Source organism: Orbicella franksi, chromosome 1 (assembly GCF_964199315.1).
Source record: "Orbicella franksi chromosome 1, jaOrbFran1.1, whole genome shotgun sequence".
Classification (NCBI taxonomy): Eukaryota; Metazoa; Cnidaria; class Anthozoa; order Scleractinia; family Merulinidae; genus Orbicella; species Orbicella franksi.
In genome coordinates, this window is record NC_138145.1 from 3611942 (window position 1) to 3633987 (window position 22046).

At 37.5% G+C, this 22046-nt stretch overlaps 2 protein-coding genes across 2 annotated transcripts; one reads left to right on the forward strand and one right to left on the reverse strand.

Annotated features, from left to right (window-relative positions):
- Positions 1-5288: 5288 nt before the first annotated feature.
- LOC145485943 (medium-chain specific acyl-CoA dehydrogenase, mitochondrial-like) lies at positions 5289-17300 on the reverse strand. The gene is made up of 17 exons (XM_081464612.1): positions 17187-17300; positions 16446-16478; positions 16018-16087; positions 15649-15746; positions 15196-15265; positions 12799-12899; positions 11790-11870; positions 10204-10281; positions 10020-10072; positions 9544-9646; positions 8939-9010; positions 8634-8702; positions 8026-8121; positions 7563-7655; positions 6988-7071; positions 6459-6530; positions 5289-5794 (listed from the first exon to the last, which is right to left on the reverse strand). The coding sequence occupies exons 1-17, from the start codon at positions 17232-17234 to the stop codon at positions 5714-5716; spliced, it is 1302 nt and encodes a 433-aa protein (XP_081320738.1). The 5' UTR covers positions 17235-17300; the 3' UTR covers positions 5289-5713.
- Positions 17301-17360: 60 nt separating this feature from the next.
- Positions 17361-21971, forward strand: LOC145485952 (SNARE-associated protein Snapin-like). The gene is made up of 4 exons (XM_081464623.1): positions 17361-17518; positions 18749-18795; positions 18988-19106; positions 20985-21971. Exons 1-4 carry the CDS (start codon positions 17391-17393, stop codon positions 21063-21065), a joined length of 375 nt encoding a protein of 124 aa, XP_081320749.1. The 5' UTR covers positions 17361-17390; the 3' UTR covers positions 21066-21971.
- Positions 21972-22046: the final 75 nt, after the last annotated feature.

Sequence of the window (22046 nt, forward strand, 5' to 3'; positions counted from 1 at the left end):
CTTGAGCCACTTTCATACAATGCAATATGTTTTGACAGTTGTTAACTTCTTTCTACACGGGGGCGACAACTCTTACAAACCCTGTTTGAGCAGTAGCTATACAAGCCGTTTCGAAATTTTGAAGCATTCACTCGATTTTTGGAAAATTACGTGCGAATTTCGCAATTTCGAATTTTCTTACCAGGTTTGGCAGCGTATTGGAATTATAATTCCATTATCTCCAATTTTCCTGGAAACTGTTTGGAATGTCTCCATCCCCATTAGTGTCTTAATATTCCCGGTATAAAAAGTTCTCTCCACCTGAAAAAACGTCAATCAGAGTTGCTCCCCCCTCTATTGTACGGTCGGGTAACTACTTGAGTGTCGGGTACAGCCGGCTCACGAGGTACAGCATGCTGTACCGCCCGACACCGCCACTTTATCTACGCTGGCAACACGTGTTATCAAATCAAAAGAACGCCCACAACACCTCGCATTCTTTTTGTACAGATTAGTTGCTACATATACAGATTTGAGCGCAACATGCCGACACAATAGCATGGCTCAATGATATAGCAGGTATCTAACATGCCTTCAGCTATTGCCGGAAAACATTGGACATATTGGACTTTTAAGGTTGATTTCACGGTTCCTTTAACTTGATACGTTAGTGTGTTCTTCTCGTATGGCTCGACAATTAGAACAATCACACCTTCTGGATCTTTTTGTCCTTATTTTTCGCTTGTTTAATTTTGTCTTCACATGTGCCTTTCGCTTGAGAGGCCGTTTTATCCTCAACTGCATTTTAGTTCGCATAGTAACTCACCTTATCAGAGATGAAAAGTTATTACTGACACAACTATGAGCAATTTTGTTTCGTACAATTATTAGAGGGAAAGAAACTTAAGAACGCAAGAGAGTTTAGGATTAAACTGTTTAAAATTGAGCTCTAGTCGATGTGTATACATGTATATCCACACCGTCAAGTGCTTTTGATGGCCACTCTATTGCTTTCCTCACTTGATTGTAGAATTGAAAACACCAGATATCTCAAGGAGAACAGAACTATTAATATTTCATTACTTGAGTTAAATAATTGAACATAATATTATTTCACGAGCGCGCGTTGGATATGACATGGTAGATAGCAACGAAGCTCCCTGCGCCGAATTGGCAATACTCATTTCATATCCAACAAACGAGAATGGAACACTAGTTTTATTCAAAATTTCACCAAAATACAGAAAAATGAAATAAAGTAGAAATAAAAAAGCCCCCAAAAATTACGCGTTCGCTTACTACATTTTAGAGCATGGTATAATTGCTCATATATCATGGTGTCTAAGCCAATCAAAACGCTTGAATCGCATTATCCAATGTCCCACTTTGCAACTTGCGTCCCAGCATGTGTGATTTTGTAACATGTGACCGGATCGTGCAAAGGGCCTATTGGCGGTGTAAAAATCCATAGTTTTATTGTTTAAATTTAAGTAACTAAATTACAAAACTAACCTACTTGATAAGAGCCGTGTATAGGAATTCGAAAGCTTTTTGTACTTTTATCACTTCCAATCGGCTTCCAATACATTAAACACTAAAATATTTTCAATATATTATGTAAATCTTCCCAGGAAAAACCCCTACCAAATAACGCCACCAAAACCAAGAAGTAAAAAGACTCTTCCTTTCAAGATCATACTGATAAAAAACGTCCATGGGAAAAAAGATGGCGGCTCTACGGTTTACCACAATGCCATGCGAACCTTACACAGCCCATGAAGCTCAAACTGGGACTATTTGTTCCTGAGCCAACGACATAGTGCATGTTATTCAGTTGAAGACGTTAGAATTTTAACGTTCCTACGCCATTATGTGTGTTGTTTAAAGTAATAGTGCGCTAAGAAACATGGATAAATGTACCAGTCGCCGTCTTTTTTCCTTCGGAAGATTGTAACTAACGGAAATCACCCAGTCAGGCAAGCGGTTTTCGTGGGTGCAACTTAGGCTCGCGCAATTCATATTTATAAATGCTTTTGGCGCGAAAAGACGTTTTAAAATTAGTTGATAACACGCAGTTACAGGCACAGTTATGCCTCATCCGTGTTATTTAGAAGCTCGCTGAATCCTAGCCTGTGAGAGCATCCCGTTTTTTCCGCTCCGTTCATTTCCATAGTTAAATTGTAGCGTTCATCGTATTACTGAAGATGTAACTGCAAGATATTCGAATTTACTTTTCTTAAGCTACTGACAGTGAGCTTAAAGGCGACCGTTACGGTGTCAGTGGAATGTTAGTGAACACGGTAAATAAATACGGTTGTCTAAGAACATTTCTGGTTGGTTGTCTGCTATGATGATGATGATGATGATGATGATGATGATGATGATGATATTTTCATTAATATTTTAGTAATGCAGTTGATAGTTCGGTTAATTTCTAATCAATTCATCCATGATTTTCCCTCGACCATGATAGTAACATCAGACACCATTTCGTGCCTTACCGGTCTGGAATGTAATGGCTATTTTTACGAGAAAACTGAATGAAGACTTGACTTAAATATAAAGACGTAGTTAAGATAAACGCCAAAATTCATGTTTTCGCCAAGACCGACAAACGTAGAATCCAAGAACCTGTATAAACGTTTCAAACAACAGACCTTTTTCGCTTGGGAGATTTGTTTTCCATTACAGACTGCGTGATATTCTAAAGAATTGTTCTTTTATCCATCTAAAAATTATTTATTCATATACACAAGACTATTTAAATATTTGAAATCAAAAATCCTCAAGAGTATCACCACATGGTCTGAAATGGCAAAACAAACCGCTCAATCGGAAAAGGTCTATTATGCTTAGGAGTGAGGGGTGGTAAAAGAAATGATAGCGCAATCTAATGCTGTCAGTTTGATGAGGTTTGATGCAGTTCCGGCGAAAAATTTTGTTTTCCTGTATGACCTACTTCTCCAGTAAGCTGTGTAGACACTGTTGTATATGTTCACAGCCGTGGAAGGTAACCGATACTCGAATGATTCTAATTATTTAAAATTCAACCAAACTAGGGCGTATGTCAATTATATTTACTCCTTACCACATGACCCTACAAACCCTCTGAGAGCACATCTGACATAAACTCTTGCTTATAAATGTATTCATGCCTTTGTATCCAGTGTATCACTGTCTTTTATTTTAATTTGGATCGTTTGTCCTCATTTTCCAATACCCTTCTTCTCGCTACCTACCCTGACAAGCAACATACAAGTTAGACTGCATGTCATTCTATTTATTTGTTCAAAATCTTTTAACATGGGATTTCTTTCACATATTTCGCCGGTTGTTTTATTGTCAAGATTCGCTCAGACATGCAGGCATTGTAACAGCTATATAAAAAATCTTATCATTGGCGTGGAAGTTTCTTTGTTATAAATTTTAGTGACCATCTGTTAACGGCAAATTTATTGTTTTCAAGTGCTATTAGCTATGAATAGGTTCTGGTGTAGGAATAATTTAGGCTCCATGTGTGTATTGCTGGAGTAAATGACTTGTATTTGCTAAAAATGAACATTCAATACTCGAGTGTGAAGGTTTCTTTGTGAAAGCGATACTCCAGTTCAAAACCACGTGTGAACTACTAGGCATGTGTTAATTGTTTTTTGACAAAAAGATTGTTAAAATGATCAATTAACACTCGAGCTCGATGGTTGTCATCATTAATTTGTCTGTTTATAAGCGCCAAGAGTGTTCGAAGGCGTGAGAAACTAGCCTCTTGCTATGTCTTCCGTTAAAAGGTTGTTCGCCATATTTGACATTTATTTTTATTTTAACTGGATTTTAAAAATGAGGCCATTTCAAAAACTGAAAACGGTCGATTGAGTTACTCCCAATGCGACCTTTTCGCACACAGTTAACATTTTCGAAAAGCTGGGAAAGTACAGTTCAAAGAATCAAGTTAAAAGCTGCCTGTAGAAGCATCTTCCGGTATTATTGCGCGTCTGATCAAATCTTCGTAAAACCAACCCATTTGACTCGTTGACATGATGTGACAGAACACGTTTCAGATTTATGATCAAATGATGTTTTCACAGTCCAATTCGAAAGATTCCAGGTCACTTTCGGGGCACCGGCATAAAGTATATACGTGCCAGGATGGCGAACTGGCCTGGCATGATAAGGAGATTTTCTGATTTAATGAGAGTTGCTTTTTCAAAACCTGCTCAAAAGAAAACAGTTTGTTGTTAAGTAAAATCTCAGTTTATTCTTTATATTTGGCGTGATAATTTGAGTTTAACTTTCGCGAAAGTGACCTGAGAAACGTGACGAAATGCTTGAGTTTTGCTCGCGTTTTACACCAACAATAGATGGCAGGTACGCATTTATTTCTCAGCAGAAAGAGAGCCATTGTGTTAAATACTCTATTGAACTGACTTGTTCGGTCCATTTTGGGGAAGATTGGTCTTGTTCCTTTTTTGCTGCGGCCCCATACATAACTTCCAGGAAAAAGAAAAAAGAAAAAAAACAACCGAAAATCAAAACATCAGTTATTAATTTATATGGATATCAGAGGACTAAGACCACAATTTTTTTTCTCAGATATCTTAATCTAAACTGGTAATGCATCATTTTATCGTTCACGACTACAATTCAACATTATTCCTCTAAGGCTCAACCTTCTAAGTGGAAACAAGCTCTAGGAAAAAAAAAGCTGCAACTTTGTTGTAATGGAACGCTCTTTGTTATTTCATTAGCTAAATCTATCATCGCAAAATTTTGTTGAGTATTTCCTTAAACCAAGTTGTTATTCACTAAGGATCACTATTTTTGGGTACATGCAATAATTGACCAATCTCTTGCACACAACTTGTTCAATCTCGCGAGCAAAACGTGTTCTAATTGCAAGTTGACTATCGCCCATAATAATCACAATCTTAAGACCTACAATTTTTGTTTTTTACGCTAAAATTCAAGCATAATCTTCCCTTTCAAGAACGACACACACGCGAGATCGGGTTCTATAAGCGAATAAACAACCCGAGAACCAATCAGATTGGCCGATTGTAAATAGCATACGCCGAGTGCCAAGTAACTTGCTGTATAACATAGCTTTCAGCTAATCAGAGAAAGCGCAGAACTGTAAACCAGACCGCTGGACAATGCACTGAATATTGTAAAAAGAAACTGAGGTTTATCACTCTCGGGAGTCAGTAAATAAACAAAGACTCCAATAAAAAGGCTTTGATTTATCCTGTTAAAATCGGAAATCGGTTAAAAATTACATACAGGGTTAAAAATAAAACGACGAAATACACGTGCAATGGTTGTAGCTTGGTTAATTTATTTGGATTCAAACTGCTACGCCGTACAACACTGCGGCCAAAAACGAATAACATTGAAAGAAATAGGTGAAAAGAGGTTAAAATAGAAAAGATAAGACCATGATAGATAATAACCCGAGGAACAAAACACTATTGAGTAAAAGTTTCACGTTTATAGTCTATTGTTAATATTTACAACAGGTATCATTCAGTATTACAGCCATTCACAGCGCCGCTGCACGCTATTTCATGTCGCGTTATCTAGCGTGACCTAAAAAGGTCAAATTAATTCAAAAGAACAGCGATAATAGCGAGGCCATTGAATGGTTTGTTCACAATATTTCAATGTAAACTAATAACTACCAGTAGTGGTTTTTCAAAGAGAGCGGATAATACACTCTGTAGTTTCAAAGTTGAACTTCTTTCTACATTGTGGTCATCTTGGCCTTGTCTATGAGTTCTCGTCCGATTATCATTCGTTGGATCTGCGCCGTGCCCTCGTAGATCTGAAAGAGAATCATAGAACTTTCCAGACTAAATCGGTTATTTTCCTTGTCTTGTTAGGTCCCCGAGTTTTATAACCGATCTGTTGTGTCAATGGAAATCGTCCACTATGGGTGTACAAAATGAACGAATACGTTAGTAAAAATTAGTAAATATTAATGAAGTTTACCCCATATTGAGAACGGCACAGTCAGCAAATACATATGATTAATTGACCTTTTTCTCAGTTGCGTGTAGTCGAGGTCCATAAACACGCAAAAAAGAACGAGGCCAATATCCAGCCATCTTGAGCGAACAAGCTAGGTCAATAAAGGATGTATTATATGGAAAATAAACACTGTTTTCTTGCGGGACACAGCGGGTAATCCCGAGCAGGCAAGATGGCGCCATCTTTCCCGCTCGGGTAGCCAATCACAGCACAGGATTCCGTTCATCTTGTCGGCTCACGGAGCAAGCCATATATCTAATAGGAAGGTTTCATTTCCACGTGCGACAAATTTTTGTCTCAAAGTTACAAAGCAGTTTATCGGGCCATGATGGCGTCGCAGCTTGCGAAGAAATCCCACTTGCGCGCGAAGAAATCAATTTACCAGTGGCGTCAGCGACGGACGATTTGCCAAAGGCTGTGACAAAGAAATAACAAAGGAGCGAAGACGCAAGGCTCACCTGGAAGATTTTAGCATCTCTCATCAGCTTTTCAACCGGGTACTCGGAATTAAATCCATTCCCACCAAAGACCTGCAAACAAAAAAGGCAAACGAGATGACAGCAGTCTAAGCAAAACATACATCACAGCTGAAAAATCCTACAAATGGTAATAAAACTCTAAGCATGACATCAAACACAAGCGCAAGCTCCACAATTGTCTAATAAACAGTAGTTTACAATAGCAAACGCCTCGTAGTATTCTGTGACGACTTAAAATACAAAACAAGGTCTTCCGCAGAAGGAACTGTTTCTCGAATACAAAACACCGCTTATCGTCAGAGAGCAGAATAATGGAGAGGGGTAAAAGATCCTCTACGAGCAAAATCTCTCAAGAATTTGTCGCCGATTGCTAACTTAGTAATTAGAAATGTTGATGTCCTCTAGAGGACAATTAATTTATCGTGGGAAGGGGACTATTTTTGAGCCGGCTTCTTGCCGGACTTTAACAGTGTTCCCCATTGTATTTCAGAATTGTACAATGTAATACCTGAACAGCATCTGTAGCACATTTGTTGGCGACATCTCCTGCCAAGCACTTGGCTATGGAGGCGAAATACGTGTTGCGGCGGCCCTAAAAACATCAAGCAAGTCAGTGACATGTCCAGCTTGTCTCACTTTACACACTACAACACGACAAACCAAGTCAAACTACACAAAATCTGAACACGTATACAATCAGCCTTCAGAACCCGAGACTTAATTCAGCCTGTGGTGGATTTTCTTGGCAACATCTTGAAGAAGTGGGGCAGAAGTATTCTTGAGTGACAATAAACTTAACGTATATCGCAAAACCAAAATACTCCAGGCAGTGTAATTGTTGCATTTCATAAATACGGAGATATAAAGGAACGACTTAGCCTTAATTCTCATCAATGACATCCATTTCAATGTTAGTTCGGTAGATTCCTCGGTAGATCCAGACAATCAATCTGATACCCTCAGTACAACATACCCTCAAGCTCCGCTGTAGTGCCTCAGAGAACTAACCAGAAACAAACACGTAGCGAAGAGAAGTTTCCACCGGGTCGACACAACGTTTGAACTCGCCAACAAGCAACTAACCTGATCAACTTCCCAAGCTGAGCGCTGCACCGCCAAGCGAGAAGTCTCGATACCAATCGCCATGTCAGCTAACATGAAATTCACGGCCTGGTGCTAATGTTCAGAATAAAATGAAACAAACAGTTAAGTTCGTACCAGCCCTGACCTCGCCTTTTCACGCCGCCCTTCACACAGTGTCGGGGGAGTCAAACCATCGTCCGCTTCGTAGCAGGTCAGGTCAGACATTGATTCAACCTCTAGAGGATTCACGGATAGCGCATCCTGGTGTTTCAAGTTTCTTCAAGAGACAATCCGTGTTAATCTACTCGAATGTTACCCATCCTTGTTCTCTTCATCAGTCGTGACCTCTTTTGCGTTTTTCTAGCTCAGTAAACTATTTCGTTGTAGTTACTTTTTGCCTCAAAGGTAATTTTGTAAAATTGAGAAGTCCGAAAAATATACCGCTTAATTGTTATCAACATACCTGGGCGATATATTTTCCCATGGTTTTCCGCTCCAGTGAATATCTGAGCGCCTCTTCCATAGCCCTCCGCGCCAAACCAACAGCACTGGCGGCAACCTAATCATCAGAGAACTATTGTTTTAACACCACTAAACTAGGGTTTGCAATTTTATGTGAGTCTGTCCTAAACAGGTTAAAAGCCTTAGATCAGGTTCAGGGTCTCATCTGAGAAACAGTAACCCACGATAAACTCGCATCAAGACAAGTGCAGTTGGACAGGGGAGTTGGAAGCATAGCTTAGACCCAGTATATGTGAAACAAAGATATTGTCTCTTGAAAGAAAGGACCGTGTATAAAATGGTGACTGGTAAATCGGTTTGTACACCTTTCCTTTAACGCCGTTTGCTGTTGGAGCAGAGCGGATTCTAATCGCAGCAGTTCGCTCCACCAAAATGTACAGTAACAGGCACCCTGTGAAGAACTCCAGAGCTGAAACGTCTGCAGTCTGAACGTCTGAAACTCCGATACCTTACTCGATATTCGGTTCACTTTCCTATCGCTCAACAGTTATTAGAATTTTAAAACGAGACTCTGTAACCAAGACGGTCAAACTATAACAACGGGCTTACTGGAGGCCTGGTCTTGTCAAATGCTCCCATAGCAATCTTGAAGCCAACGCCTTCAGAACCAAGAACGTTCTAACAGGGAAACAATATTTTAATGGTCAGTAATGAAGGTACTAACAATGGTAGTAGGACTGAGTGGAAAGAATTCTGTTTCTAATCATATGATCGAGTGACTAACAAAATCGGACGACAACATAGCGTGTCACGAAAACTACGGCCTAAGACCTAAGACTTTATTACTCCTCGAAAAGTTCGTACAACCTTTTCTGAGATCCTTAGAGACTAAAGTAAACAAAGGTATAGCTGACCTCTTTAGGTACAATGACATCTTCAAATGTTATACCACGAGTATCAGAAGCTCTCTGACCCATGTTCCATTCCTGCAAGAAAACAAACAATTGTTGAGAGGCTGGATACTTCAAACTTGTTTCACTTAATGTACACTTCCTTAACCCTAGTTCCCCATTCTCTATTTTCCATAATTCACTCTGTTTGTCCTCCAAATTTTGTATAAACTGTTGTTGTGAAATGTTCTTGGGAATATGAAGACCTCCCAAGAACATTTCACAACAATAGTTAATGCAAAATTTGGGGGCGAACAGAGTGAATTATGGAGAACTGGAAAAATGAAAATTCCCTTGGCTAATAACATGGCAAGTAGCATGTCAAAATCAAAGGAGTAAGATTCTTCACCACAAAGGTGATACATTTGTCGCAGCTCACAATGAAAAAAATCCCTTGTAACAATAATTGCCAACAGCTCTTTAACTGCTCAACAAGACATTTTTGGGTTCAATCCTTGGCCTTAGGTCACTTCACTAATGAGAGGCCTGGATGTCAAACATTTAGCATGCTGGACTCGAGATTGAGCCTTGGCCTGCTGAGGGTCACAAATAATTGAATATCCTGGTACCTTCCTTCCAACAGTTATTCCAGGTGAGTCCCTGTCAACAATGAAGCCTGTGAATCCTTTGCCAGGAGGAGCATCAGGGTCAGTTCGTGCCAACAGGAAATACCTGCATTACAAGGACACCATTGACTGAAATGTTTAGGTGCATTTACACTTGGTGCCTGAGCACCGGCACAAAACAGTAGAAAAAGGTGTGTTGACATAAATGCCCAGTGAGAATCATAATTGGGCACTGTGCTCGGGTCCAACCATGAAAACAGCCTTAGTCAACTGCCTTTATCTTCCCTTAGCATTCTGTTACAAATTCAAGACTTGGCAAATAACAAGTTGAACTGAAGAAAAACTGTCTTGATAAAGATTCAAATTCTTCCACCTGCAGCATTTGGGCCAGCTTAAAGTGTTGAAAGAGATAAGAAGCTGGCTGAGATTGTGCTGGAATGCCATACATGTAACCTAGGAGACATTCTTGAGATACTCACCAATTAGCAACACCTCCATTAGTTATCCACATCTTTTGTCCATTGATTACATACTGAAGGAAATTTAGCAAATATACAAATGTGTATTACATGAAGGCCTTCACATGATGATTGATCACAAAACCTGTGATAAATACTCACTTACTGATATGAAGTAAAACTTTTGGTTTGTAATATATCTTACTTCATCTCCCTTCTTTACAGCTTTGGTTTTGATTCCTGCCACGTCTGATCCTGCACCTGGCTCAGTCACACAATATGCCTGCAAAAGTAACACAATCTCTTTATATGCCTGGATCAGTCACACAATATGCCTGCAAAGTAACACAATCTCAAAACTTGATATGCCTGGATCTGTCAAACAATATGGCTGCAGGAAATACAGTCTCTATAATATGTGTAATTGCCTGTCTTATAATACCCCAAATCTTGTGTATATAACCATGACCATCATTCATGTCCTTACATCTTTATTTGCAGTTTAATTACAGTGTATATATATGATGTTTCATATATTCACTTGCAGTTTATTTACTGGCCAATGCAAACTGACACATAATTATGCTATAGAGAGTGTAGCCTGGGTCATATAATCCCCAGCTCCAAACATGTACATGTATTAGTTACTCTTAGTCTGTTCAACTCTTGTGCTAACTACTTATTAACTGAAAGTGAGATCTTTAAAGTGCCTATGAAATAAAAAAATGATTGCTGCTTATTTGAAAGGCTTTTCAAAGTAAAGGAGAATGGCGTTTCCCTTTTTGGAATATCTTTTTTCATTCTAGAGATATTTACCTTTTTGTGTTATGCAAAAGAGGAAAGTGATGACGTCATAGGTGGTTCCACTTGAACAGTAAAACACTGAATCAAGAATATCTCTAGAAATATTGGAGCAGTGTTCTTTACACTTGGCACCACAAATGTGCATCACAAAAGAAACAGAAAGACACCTTCTGTGTCATTGCCATGGCAACACTTTTAGCGCCAATCTCTTTCTGTGAAAAACCAAATATGCCAATTTGCAACCCTTCGACAAGGGACAGAGGGTCTTGCTTGGAACACACATGATTCCCATGTTGTCTTAACTCTCCCCATTAGATTGTTGGGAGTGGATGATCCTTGTTTAAGATAAAATCTGGTAATGTTAGTTTTAATTAAAACAGGACCAGCGGCATAAATGTTGTCATGGCGACGACACGACAGGTGTCATTTTGTTTCTTTTGTGATGTACATTTCTGGTGCCAAGTTTAAAGAACACTGCTTTAATATTTCTAGAGATATTCTTGATTGAGTGTTGAACTGTTTTAGTGGAACCACCTATGACGTCATCACTTATAATACAAAAACGTGAATATCTCTAAAACAAAAAAAGATATTCCAAAGAGGAAGTCACCACTCTTTTTCACTTTCAAAAGCCTTTCAAATCAGCAGCAATTATTTTTACTTCATAGGCACTTTAAGAAAATATCTCAAACCAAGAACTTTCCATATTGACTGAGTGATAGTGAAGACAATATGGCAAGGCCAAGGTTTGAGAATGAACGTTCAAGGGGTTAATAAGTTGTTTATTATATGGCTTTTTGCTTTGTCTTTGCAGTTCTGTGATTAGCCTGTGGGCATTAGGGGAGAACAATGCCCTAGAATAAGCCAATCAAAGTCTATGTGATATCAGCTACAGACAAAAGTACAATAATAAAGTGCAAAAATCACTACCAAAACCAACATTTGTAGACAAAAGAATGAGTTTTAAAAGTTAAAGGCAGTACATACAGCCATCAAAGGCTCCTCCACCATCCGACCAAGATATTTCTTTTTCTGTTCGTTGTTACCAGCTAAGATAATTGGCATTTCCTTGTGGAAAAACAAAATACAGTTATGAGTTTCATGTGTGTAAAATGATTGCCACATATTTGTTCAACTTATTGTAAAGGTATTTAACAAAAAAAAATTAAAAAGTAGCTTGTGAAATAAGAATTTTTTTGAACCCCTAACTAGATATTATACAATATAGTAATAATAATAACAATAACAATAATGATAATGATAATGATAATGATAATGATAATGATAATGATAATGATAATGATAATGATAATGATAATGATAATGATAATGATAATGATAATGATAATGACTTTATTACTGTGTCAATTACATCTAGCAGTGGAGAATCTGCACTGCTAATAGGGGACACCTAACTAGAACTATCTAAAAATAACATACAGAGAACATACATAAGAGAATAACATACATAAGAGAACTTAAAATTATGAGTTACAAAGATGGCAGCCACTACATCCATCTAGGATGTTGTCTAGATCTAGCCTCCATACGTGGGTTTTAAAGGGACACAGTCAGCTGGCGCACATGTACATTAGATACCATTCCATTGCTAATTTGCAAATCATGGAGACCCCATCCATACCGTTTTTATCCAAATATGATAAAAATACCATCACAGGAGGAGCACTGGCACACTGAAAAACAGGTTTTTCAGTAAACAATTGAAAATCAAGCAAGACACTGTGAAGATTGAAGCGGATTGCTAGATGTACTTTGATTTCAGGTTGAGGTGAACTTTTTTCAAAGTGAGAAAACTAGTGTCCAGGTCAGTGTGGTCCCAAAGCTGACTGTGTCCCTTTAAACTGCTCGAGATTTATCCCCAATCTTTCTTTATTTGTTAGTTTGCTCCATAGACTTGGGCCTAGATATCGAATTGAATGTGCGTAGTTTGGAAATTATGCACTCCCAGGCAAAACTAAATTAAAATGAGACTTACTGCCAAAGAATTAGCTTCAATAGCTGTTTGAATTCCAGTACAACCATACGCCAGCTCTTCAGTTACTACACATCCATCCAGGACACCCAGGCCAGCTCCCCCTACAGAATGAAGCACAGACTGACCAAGTCAGGTAATACAAGAAATACGCACATAATATGTAAGCCTGGAGTGTAATAATAATATTATGCAAGTAATAATAATATTATTATAAATGTAATAATTTATAAATAAATACGCATGCTGATTGTTTTAAAAAATTGTGTTTATATTAAACAATTAAATTATGAGGTTGAGATTTCTATCGCGCGATAGCTGACAAAGGTGCAGCCTGAGTCAACTATCACACATAGAAATCGAGAGCGGATAATCTAATTGTTTTAGTATAAATCTACTAGTCGTTCAAAACTTTATCTAAATCCTCTTCACAGACGACTGTCATTTTGTTAACAAGCGCACACTGCTATGCTGCTCACTATCTATTCTGTGATAGATAGTGAGGATTGTAGCAATTTGCGCTTGTTAACGAAATGACAGCCACTTTTCTGTGTTTTCGAAGTACAAGCATGAGGTATCTGTGAGGAGGATTTATATAAAGAGGATTTATATAGATAGAAACATAGAACATGTTTTCTATTTCTTACACAATGATAACAATCATATATGAACAAAGAAGTATATATATCTAAGAGAATAGAATCTTCAATGCCAAAGCTAGCAAACTTAGACCAGACCGGTTTCATCAAAGGGCACTATATTGAGGACAACATTTGCCTCATAATTGACATCATGAAATTTACTAAGAAGCATAACATTCCAGGCATTCTAGTGTCTCTAGACTTTAGGAAAGCTTTTGACTCCCTTGAATGGCCCTCCATAATGAGAACGTTGAACATCTTCAATTTTGGTACAAGTATTCAAAGATGGGTTAGTACCTTTTACAGCAACATAGAGATCTAGAGTGCAGTATCGAATAATGGTTTTTTGACAAACCGGTTTCGACAGTCCAGGAGTCCATCAGGGGTGTCCACTATCCCCATAATTGTTTATCCTTTCAACAGAAGTCATGGCCAATAAAATCCGACAAGCCCTTCATGTAAAGGGAATTGAAATAATAGGAAACGAACTGAAATTGAGCCAATATATGCAGAGGATACAAATCTCTTTTGTGCCGACCTGGCCTCTGTAGAAAAGGCCTTAGAAATAGTTGATAGCTTTGGTATGCTAGCAGGCTTAAAATTAAACTGAAAAAAAAAAAAGCGATCTGGTAGGGAAAATGGGAAAATAGTAAAAGCAAACCATTACAACTGAAATGGCTGCATAACCTGGCTAAAATATTAGGAATCATATGTCTTGTATGATGAAAAAGGAAAACACCAACATAACCTCAACCATAAGCTGCAAATATTGCAAACAAATCTGGACTTATGGAGGGCACGTGACCTTACACTATTTGGGAGGGTATTAATTATAAAATCTCTGGCCCTATCACAACTCGTTTACTCAGCATGAAATCTCAATGTCCCTCAAGAAATAATGCTGATAATCAAAACCAAACCACTTAAATTTCTACGGAAAAACAAAAATGACAATATAAAAAGAGAAGGGCTGTATCAAGATCAATTTAAAGCGGATATACGCATGATAGATGTAGAAAGCATGATTAAAGCACCAAGATTAGCTTGGATCCCAAGACTTTTTGCACCCGGAAGAAACAACTGGAAAACTGTCCCAGACTATTATCTACAGTGTAGGAAGATATGGAGGTTTGAATTTTCTCATAAGATGTAACTACAATACCAAATATATTGATGTTTTGCCAACGTTTTACTGTATATAAACATTTTAAAGTTTTTCAATGAATTGAAAACCCCGTATAACTATAATAGAGGACAGGATATGATCTTATTTAACAACAAAGAAATTCTCATTGGAGGGAAGCCCATATTCACCAGTGAATAGCTTAACAGCAATGTTCTGTTTATACAAGATCCGTTGAATAGTAATAGCCAGTTTATGTCTTACCAAGAATTTAAGAACAAATACGCTTGTGAAACAAACTTCCTCCAATTTTATCATGTTGTAAGTGCAATTCCGAAGCACCTGGCCACAAAAGGTATACAACCCTGTATATGAGATACTATATCTACACTTGCAAGATGCAAAACAAAGCTATTCACCTCCCTATTTTTGTTAGTAAAGTGTTTTTTTAAATATAGACTAGAAAATTTATCTTAACAATATTAATTAGATCCCCCATAATAATATAAGAGACAGATCATTGTAACATGGTAAAAACGTGTTTGTAACAATTTAAATAGTTGTAAACCCATGCAGATAATAAAATGTGATATATATATATAATAAAATGCTAAATAAACAAATAAATAAACTCACCAAATTCCTCTGGAATATGACCATTTACTAGGCCAACAGAATGAGCCTTCTTGAGTATATCCCATGGATACTAGTCATATTAAAATGAGTAAAGAAAACATCAGATTTTATACATGGTGGTATCACTGCATTTTCACCCACTTTGACGTACACAAGTATAATAATCTCTTGAAATCTTACAATCACATAACTTCAAGATTACAATGCACACATCATTTTTATTACCATGTAACATGTTGTATTTTTGTGTGGCTACAGAGAACCATCATCCACAATGAGCAATGTACAGCACTTACCAGTTTACAAGAAACAATCATAAGTAGTACCATTACATGTACATCTACGATAGTAATGTATTGATTTCTGAACCTGTAGATTTAACTCAGTGAGAATTTTTTCCTCTAATAGAAATACATGTACTGATTTCTAGTTCAGAAAATAGTACCACCTTACCTCCCCAGTCTTGTCGTGATGAGCAGCAACTGGCATAATTTCCTCACGGCAGAACCTTCTGGCCATCTCTTGGAGTTGCTGTAACTCCTCAGAAAATTCTATTGGAGATCAAATTTGGATCACTTCAGGGATATATTGCGCTTGTGTCTTAAAGATCCTTCATAGAGTATGTCTTTGCTTGATAAATTTTGTGATATATATGTCATTTTTCTGATGGCCTATGAGAACTAAGAAAGATAGAGTTCTAAAGCTCCACATTCATATTCTGACAGTTGCCATTTCTGCCTTTCTGGTGGTTTAAAGGAAACCACAAGACAGTATGCAATTCTCAAAGAAAACTCATACAATTCCACATTGATTTATATTTACCAAATGAAAGGCCAGAATTGAATGAAGATGCCTCAAGCTTAATGGAGGCTTCTGAACTGAATTTGGCTCTCTGAAATAAGGAATAAACAGTAAATTTAGTATGTGAATAATGTTCCATCTTACTCTGTTAACTTAGTAAATACTTTTCACTGTAAACGGATTCATCAAAGTCCATCAATTTTCCTTCCAGGAACATTAAATGTATGCTATAAATAAATAAATATCAGCACCCTTTCAACAGAAGATCTTTAGGGTCAAACAGTTGCACCCCTCCAGGAATTTCAGTGAGATTTCGTACTTCTTTTTATATATGTTGGACTATTATTGTCGTTTCTCGTTACCCTCGTCCTCTGAGAATGGATATCAGGATATTTTCTGGAACCACACGGTAGTTAACTATGCATGAATTGCAAAAACCAGCCACTTACCAAAGCTGTAACTCCAGCAGAAACTACCCCCTTCTGCAAGAAAAGCATATTTAGAACTTGTTTTGCAAAATTTAATTCTGATGAATAAAGCCATTATTCAACACTTAGCAAAGTAGACATAAGTTATGTGAATTTTTGATGTTCTCATTAACTGAATTTAATATGGGGGCTTCCACTTCTACAATCTGGAAATTTCACTATTTCCAGTAGGAGGAAAGTTCTCTGTACTTAAGAAAGCGATCAGGTAAATAAAAAAGAAAAAAATCAGGTAAAGTAAGGTATAGCATTTATCTAAACACGATTCTGACTCATTATACATAATTTTGTTACTTTCCTTTTGATACACTTGTGAGTTAAAAGGGGATAGGTCTTGCCAAACTTGGTCAAAACTCAGAAAAGCGCCTCTGGGAATTATACTGTTGATAGCTCCAAGCTTAACTTATGTAATATCAATTTCAAGTCACGCCAGCCAGGCATCACATTCGTTCAACTTTCGACGGAAAAGTGGCCGCGATTTATGCCATTTTGTTGCCTAATTGTAATTTGAGCTTATATCAATCAGCTTATCTGCATCTTATAATCAATAAACAAACTTATTTTAGCTTTATTAAATGCAAAGTGAGTTGACCTACACAACATGCCACTTCAAAACAGAGCGAGCTTTTTCTAGTCTATACCTGAAATTACGTTTAAAGAAAAGAGACTACGAGTAGAGCTTATATCTTACAATCTATTCCTTACCTGAAGCCCATAGCCAGCATTTCGCCGCAAAAGACTTAAACAAGCCATATTCTTTGCCTTAGCAAACGCTGCGTACAAAGTTCAAAGGTAGGTAATTAGCCTACGTAAAATTGCAAAATTTCTATAAAAGACTGGTAACGAAAGAAGAGATTGGTACCAAATTTGTGGTTTACCGCTGACCAAGTCCTGTGAGTTGCACCAAAGATGGCGGATGTACTAGAGAAGGATGGTAGAACTACAGCAGAAAGTAACCAAGGCGCTTTGGCTGACGGTCTTATGCAGATTTTTCGACCAGCAGTTGAAGAACTGGATAACAAAGTTATAAGTGTGAGGTATCATGCTGTTGCTGTATCGTTCAGCAATGATAAAATCGTGTTTCAATAGGGCAGCTGCAAGAGTATTACTGTATAGTGGAACCACCAACGGGCCATGAAAATTTGGCCGTATTAACGGGATAGTGTCAAATATCATGACTGGTCTAAATTGAGTGACGTCTCAGGAAATATATCATAATTACACTTTCAAACAACTGTTCTTCAATAAGCATCCAGATTGCAAATATAATTTTACAAAAATTGAAACTTGAATCAGTACCTACAATATTAGAGAGATGAACATAACAGTTTGAGTGGCCATATAAATGTGGTAAAACTTTTACAGGTTGGGATTTAGAATCTGGTCATTGGCTTATTAGAGGGATGGTCACATTAACAGGGTTTTCTTATGAGAAAATGTATGGGGCTTTTGCTAGGAGAGAAAAGTGGCCATGACAACGAGGTGACTGTGTTAACGAGGTAATCATATGAAGGGGATGACTATAAGGCAGGGTTCCAGTATAACAAAATAGGGACTACAGTGCATGGAGTTGTCATGAACTGTTACACTTAAAATCCACACCCCCTCCCAGTCTTTACCCTTACTCCCGAAGAAATCCACTAAAAATCTCTAAACCTTAAATTTTTGTTAACCTTTGAAGAACTCCATCCATTTACAGGTAGAATTGTGTTTCCCCCTCAATGCAAGGGTTACACAGAATGTCATTAATTTTGACCCATTCCGCCATAAGAAATTGGGGTAAAGAAATTTGTAGAGATTGTTTCCTTCCATGTTTAAGGGATTGGATTCTAAACCCTCAACATTTTCTCTAGCCATGAAATAAGTAGATATCACAATGCATGCAGAGTGTATAACACCTTTGCCTTCTATCCTCTCAGCCTCTGAAATAATAACTTAAACTTTTAACCACTAGAAAGGGGCAATGATTCATTTTATCTCTTGAAATCTCTGGAGATCAAAAACATATATACATATGCTGACCCTAAGTGGAATAGACCATAAGTTGAAAAGTGTCTTCCTAGCAACAAATGGAGATTAAAACACCACCACTGTTGACCGGTACTGTAACACAATATCTTTAACCAGTTCCTTGTTTATCAACTAGTTGAAGAAAACTTTTGATGATCTTGGTTTCTTGATGAAACCAGCTGAGATGTTGTGGTACAACACAAATGTGCAGAACTTTTTCTTCAGTATTTACTAATATCTGGTAACTTTTTTTTCAGAAAAAGTCAAGTTGAACTTAGGGAACAAATTGACAAGTTAGCTCAAGGTCAGTCTTACGCAAAAAGTACAACAAGGTTAATTGTAAACTGATTAATCTCAATAAAATATCTTGCCCAAGAACACAACACAATGACGGCAACTAGGAATCAGAACCAGATGACAATGCCTCTGTCGGATTTACTGTAAACTCATACTCTAACATATTAACTGTCAACTGGTGCCCTTTTTTAATTTATAGATTTGCATCGATTGTCTGAGCTTCAAGAATTCCCCATTGATCTTGAACCATATGTCAAGAAGCTGATGAACTCAAGACGACGTGTAATGCTAGTAAACAACATACTGCAGAATGCTCAGGTACTGACTGTACACAAATACATTGATTGAGTGAAAAAAAAAGAGCAGAAAAATACTGGCTTCTTTCTGAATCCAACTTGAATTCAGTCCAACAACCTAATCTGCAATCCACCTAATTTGAGTACAAAATTAATATTACTAACACTGTATTTGTACTCTTGCAGACCAGCTAAACAGGTTTTCTGTAGGCATCCTGTTTGTCCTGACTTTGTGACCCGTCCTTTTTATTTTGAATCAGCCTATTGGCCTGCCATAATTAACATTGTCACTGATGCAAGGCTCTTTAAAGAATTAACAGGGATACTACACACAATATAGCACTGACCACTTGTCAGTTGTTGTGTAATTAGTAGCCAACATAATGTTTTACGCCTGAATTTTATTGAGCCTGTGTAACTTTACAAAATGTACATTCATGTCGCCTTAATTAAGTTTGTTGGTATGATCAGAGTTCGTATGGGTCCTGGAAAAGGGCTACTGGTCCTGGAAAGTTCTGGAAATCTGTTAAACTCAAGTAAAAAAATATGAAATGTATGGCAGACAGTAAGGAGAATTAACATTAACATCAGGGGAGTAAAAGGGTTAATGTGAATTGTAGAGTCCTGGAAAAATCAATCTGAGTCCTGGAAAAGTCCTGGAAAAGTCCTGGAAATTTGTTTCTGAAAAAGGATACGAACTCTGTATGATAATAAAATATCACCTCATCTTACCTCATACAAAGTTCTTGCACGAAGAGTGGCATTTGCATGCTCCATTTTCAGAGATGCTGTAGAAGGTATACCGTAAATTCTTGAAGTAGCGCTAGGGCGCTTATTTCAAATTTAGGAGAAGATGGGGGGCCCTTATTCGAGGGGGGCACTTAATCAAGGCGGGCGCTTATATAATTTTTCCCAAATCGTACCCTAACATGATCATTTTTTTAATACATCATCTGCATGTAAACAACAACATAAGCTGTTTATCGACGCAAAAAGCTGATCCTAAAGTTTAAATTGGGGCACCATTAGCAATTCACAAACTGAAACAGTGTACATATGAGTTATTGACCAAGTGTGAGGTCAAGATGGCTGGATATTGGCCAAGTTCTTTTTTTGCGAGTTTATGGACCGAGACGGAGTCGAGGTCCATAAACTCGCAAAAAAAGAACGAGGCCAATATCCAGCCATCTTGACCGAACAAGCTTGGTCAATAAAGGATTTATTATATGGCTTTCGGGGAAATTTTTCTTGCGGGACACGGCGGGTAGTCCCGAGCGGGCAAGATAGCTCCATCTTGCCCGCTCGGGTAGCCAATCACAGCGCAGGATTTGATTCATCTTGCCCGCTCGCGGAGCTTGCCATATAATAAAAATCTAATACTACACGACGAAAACTATACATCCTTTGCTGTCTCATTACTCATCCACAAAATAGGGGGAGGGGAGGGGACGCTTATTCGAGGGAGGGCGCTTATTTCAAAATTTTGGCCAATAGGAGGGGCACTTATTCGAAGGGGGCGCTTATTCGAGGGGGGGCTCTAATTTGAGGATTTACGCTATATTTATATATACATCTATGGTACATACAGGTTTTTGTACTCTAATCTGACACCAAAATGACTGCAAGACTTAAAACGTTATCATGTAATCCCATGATTACATGTAATCACATGCCCATTTCAAAGCCACAAGTTCAATCTTATTTACACATGAATGGTTGGCAACAAATTTATAGTGTTTTAACCAGAAGGGTGAGGCATGCATAAATAGTTAGAAAATGGTTTTCATTAGATAATGGCCAATTTGCAAACAGAATGAAAATATTCTGTTAAATGTGGCTACTTTTGTATGAAATCATAATTACACCATTCCAATGCTATTATTGTAATATTTTTCGTCAGGAAAGACTTGGAAGATTGCATCAGAGTGTTACAAGAGAGACTGCCAAAAGGAAAGCGTTACTGGAGCCTTCGGAATTTTAGTACAAATCATGAATGGAAAAGAAACTGTAGATAAATACTATACAATATACGTATTATCTAAAATAAGTAGTGACCAATACACTAGTTTAGAGGTGGCTACGTCACACGATTTAGCCAAGCTTATATAATACAAAATTATACATGTGAGGAAACTTTGAATAACGGAACATTCTCAATATGAAACGCATTGCAAAACATTAACTTGTATGAATCTCAAGTTAGATTCTAGTTTGTTCGTATTTATAGCTAAGATTTCATCAAAAATTTGTTTAAGAATAATAGAATCAAACCCGGGGCTGATCGGTTTCATAGCCCTTTCAGAAAATAATGATGTTCAAAGTTATAAACAATATCAAAATGTATTCCTACACATCGCATAGCTTTCTTCAGGAATATTAAAATGTGTGAACAGTTGTCAACAGGTTTGCCTTCTCTGATATGTCAGTCTGTATATTACACAAGCTCGGTCACGGTATTTTGAGTTATTTTGGCTACGCACAAAATGATTACATTTCAATTGAAGGAAATCTGAAAAAAAGTAATTCACTAAGATAGAAAACCACCAAAGAGATTATAATTAACCATAAATGAACAAAGATGGTTAAGGATGGAGAAGATTAACACGGATTACAAACGACAAACTTGAAAAATTTTGGCTGAACTTTTGAAGATGCGCAAACCGTGACGTAGCTCGTTTAAGTCCAGTTATAAGTAATTGTGGTATCAGAGTCCGGTCAACACTCTTTCCCACTGTGCAGTTTTTCAGGATTTTCTAAAGTTATGAAGGACATCGCTTTATAGCTGGAAGCTGCTAGAGGGGGCAGCTGATTTTGTTATCTCTTTGTAACGAATCACATGAATGGCTCAATAAAGTCACCAGTGTAGACGGTAATTTTTGTCCATCAGCCGCCTACTATTGACAACCCGATTTCATAAAGTAGATCTTAGATCTTAAAATGCAGTGATTTGTTATTTGATTTA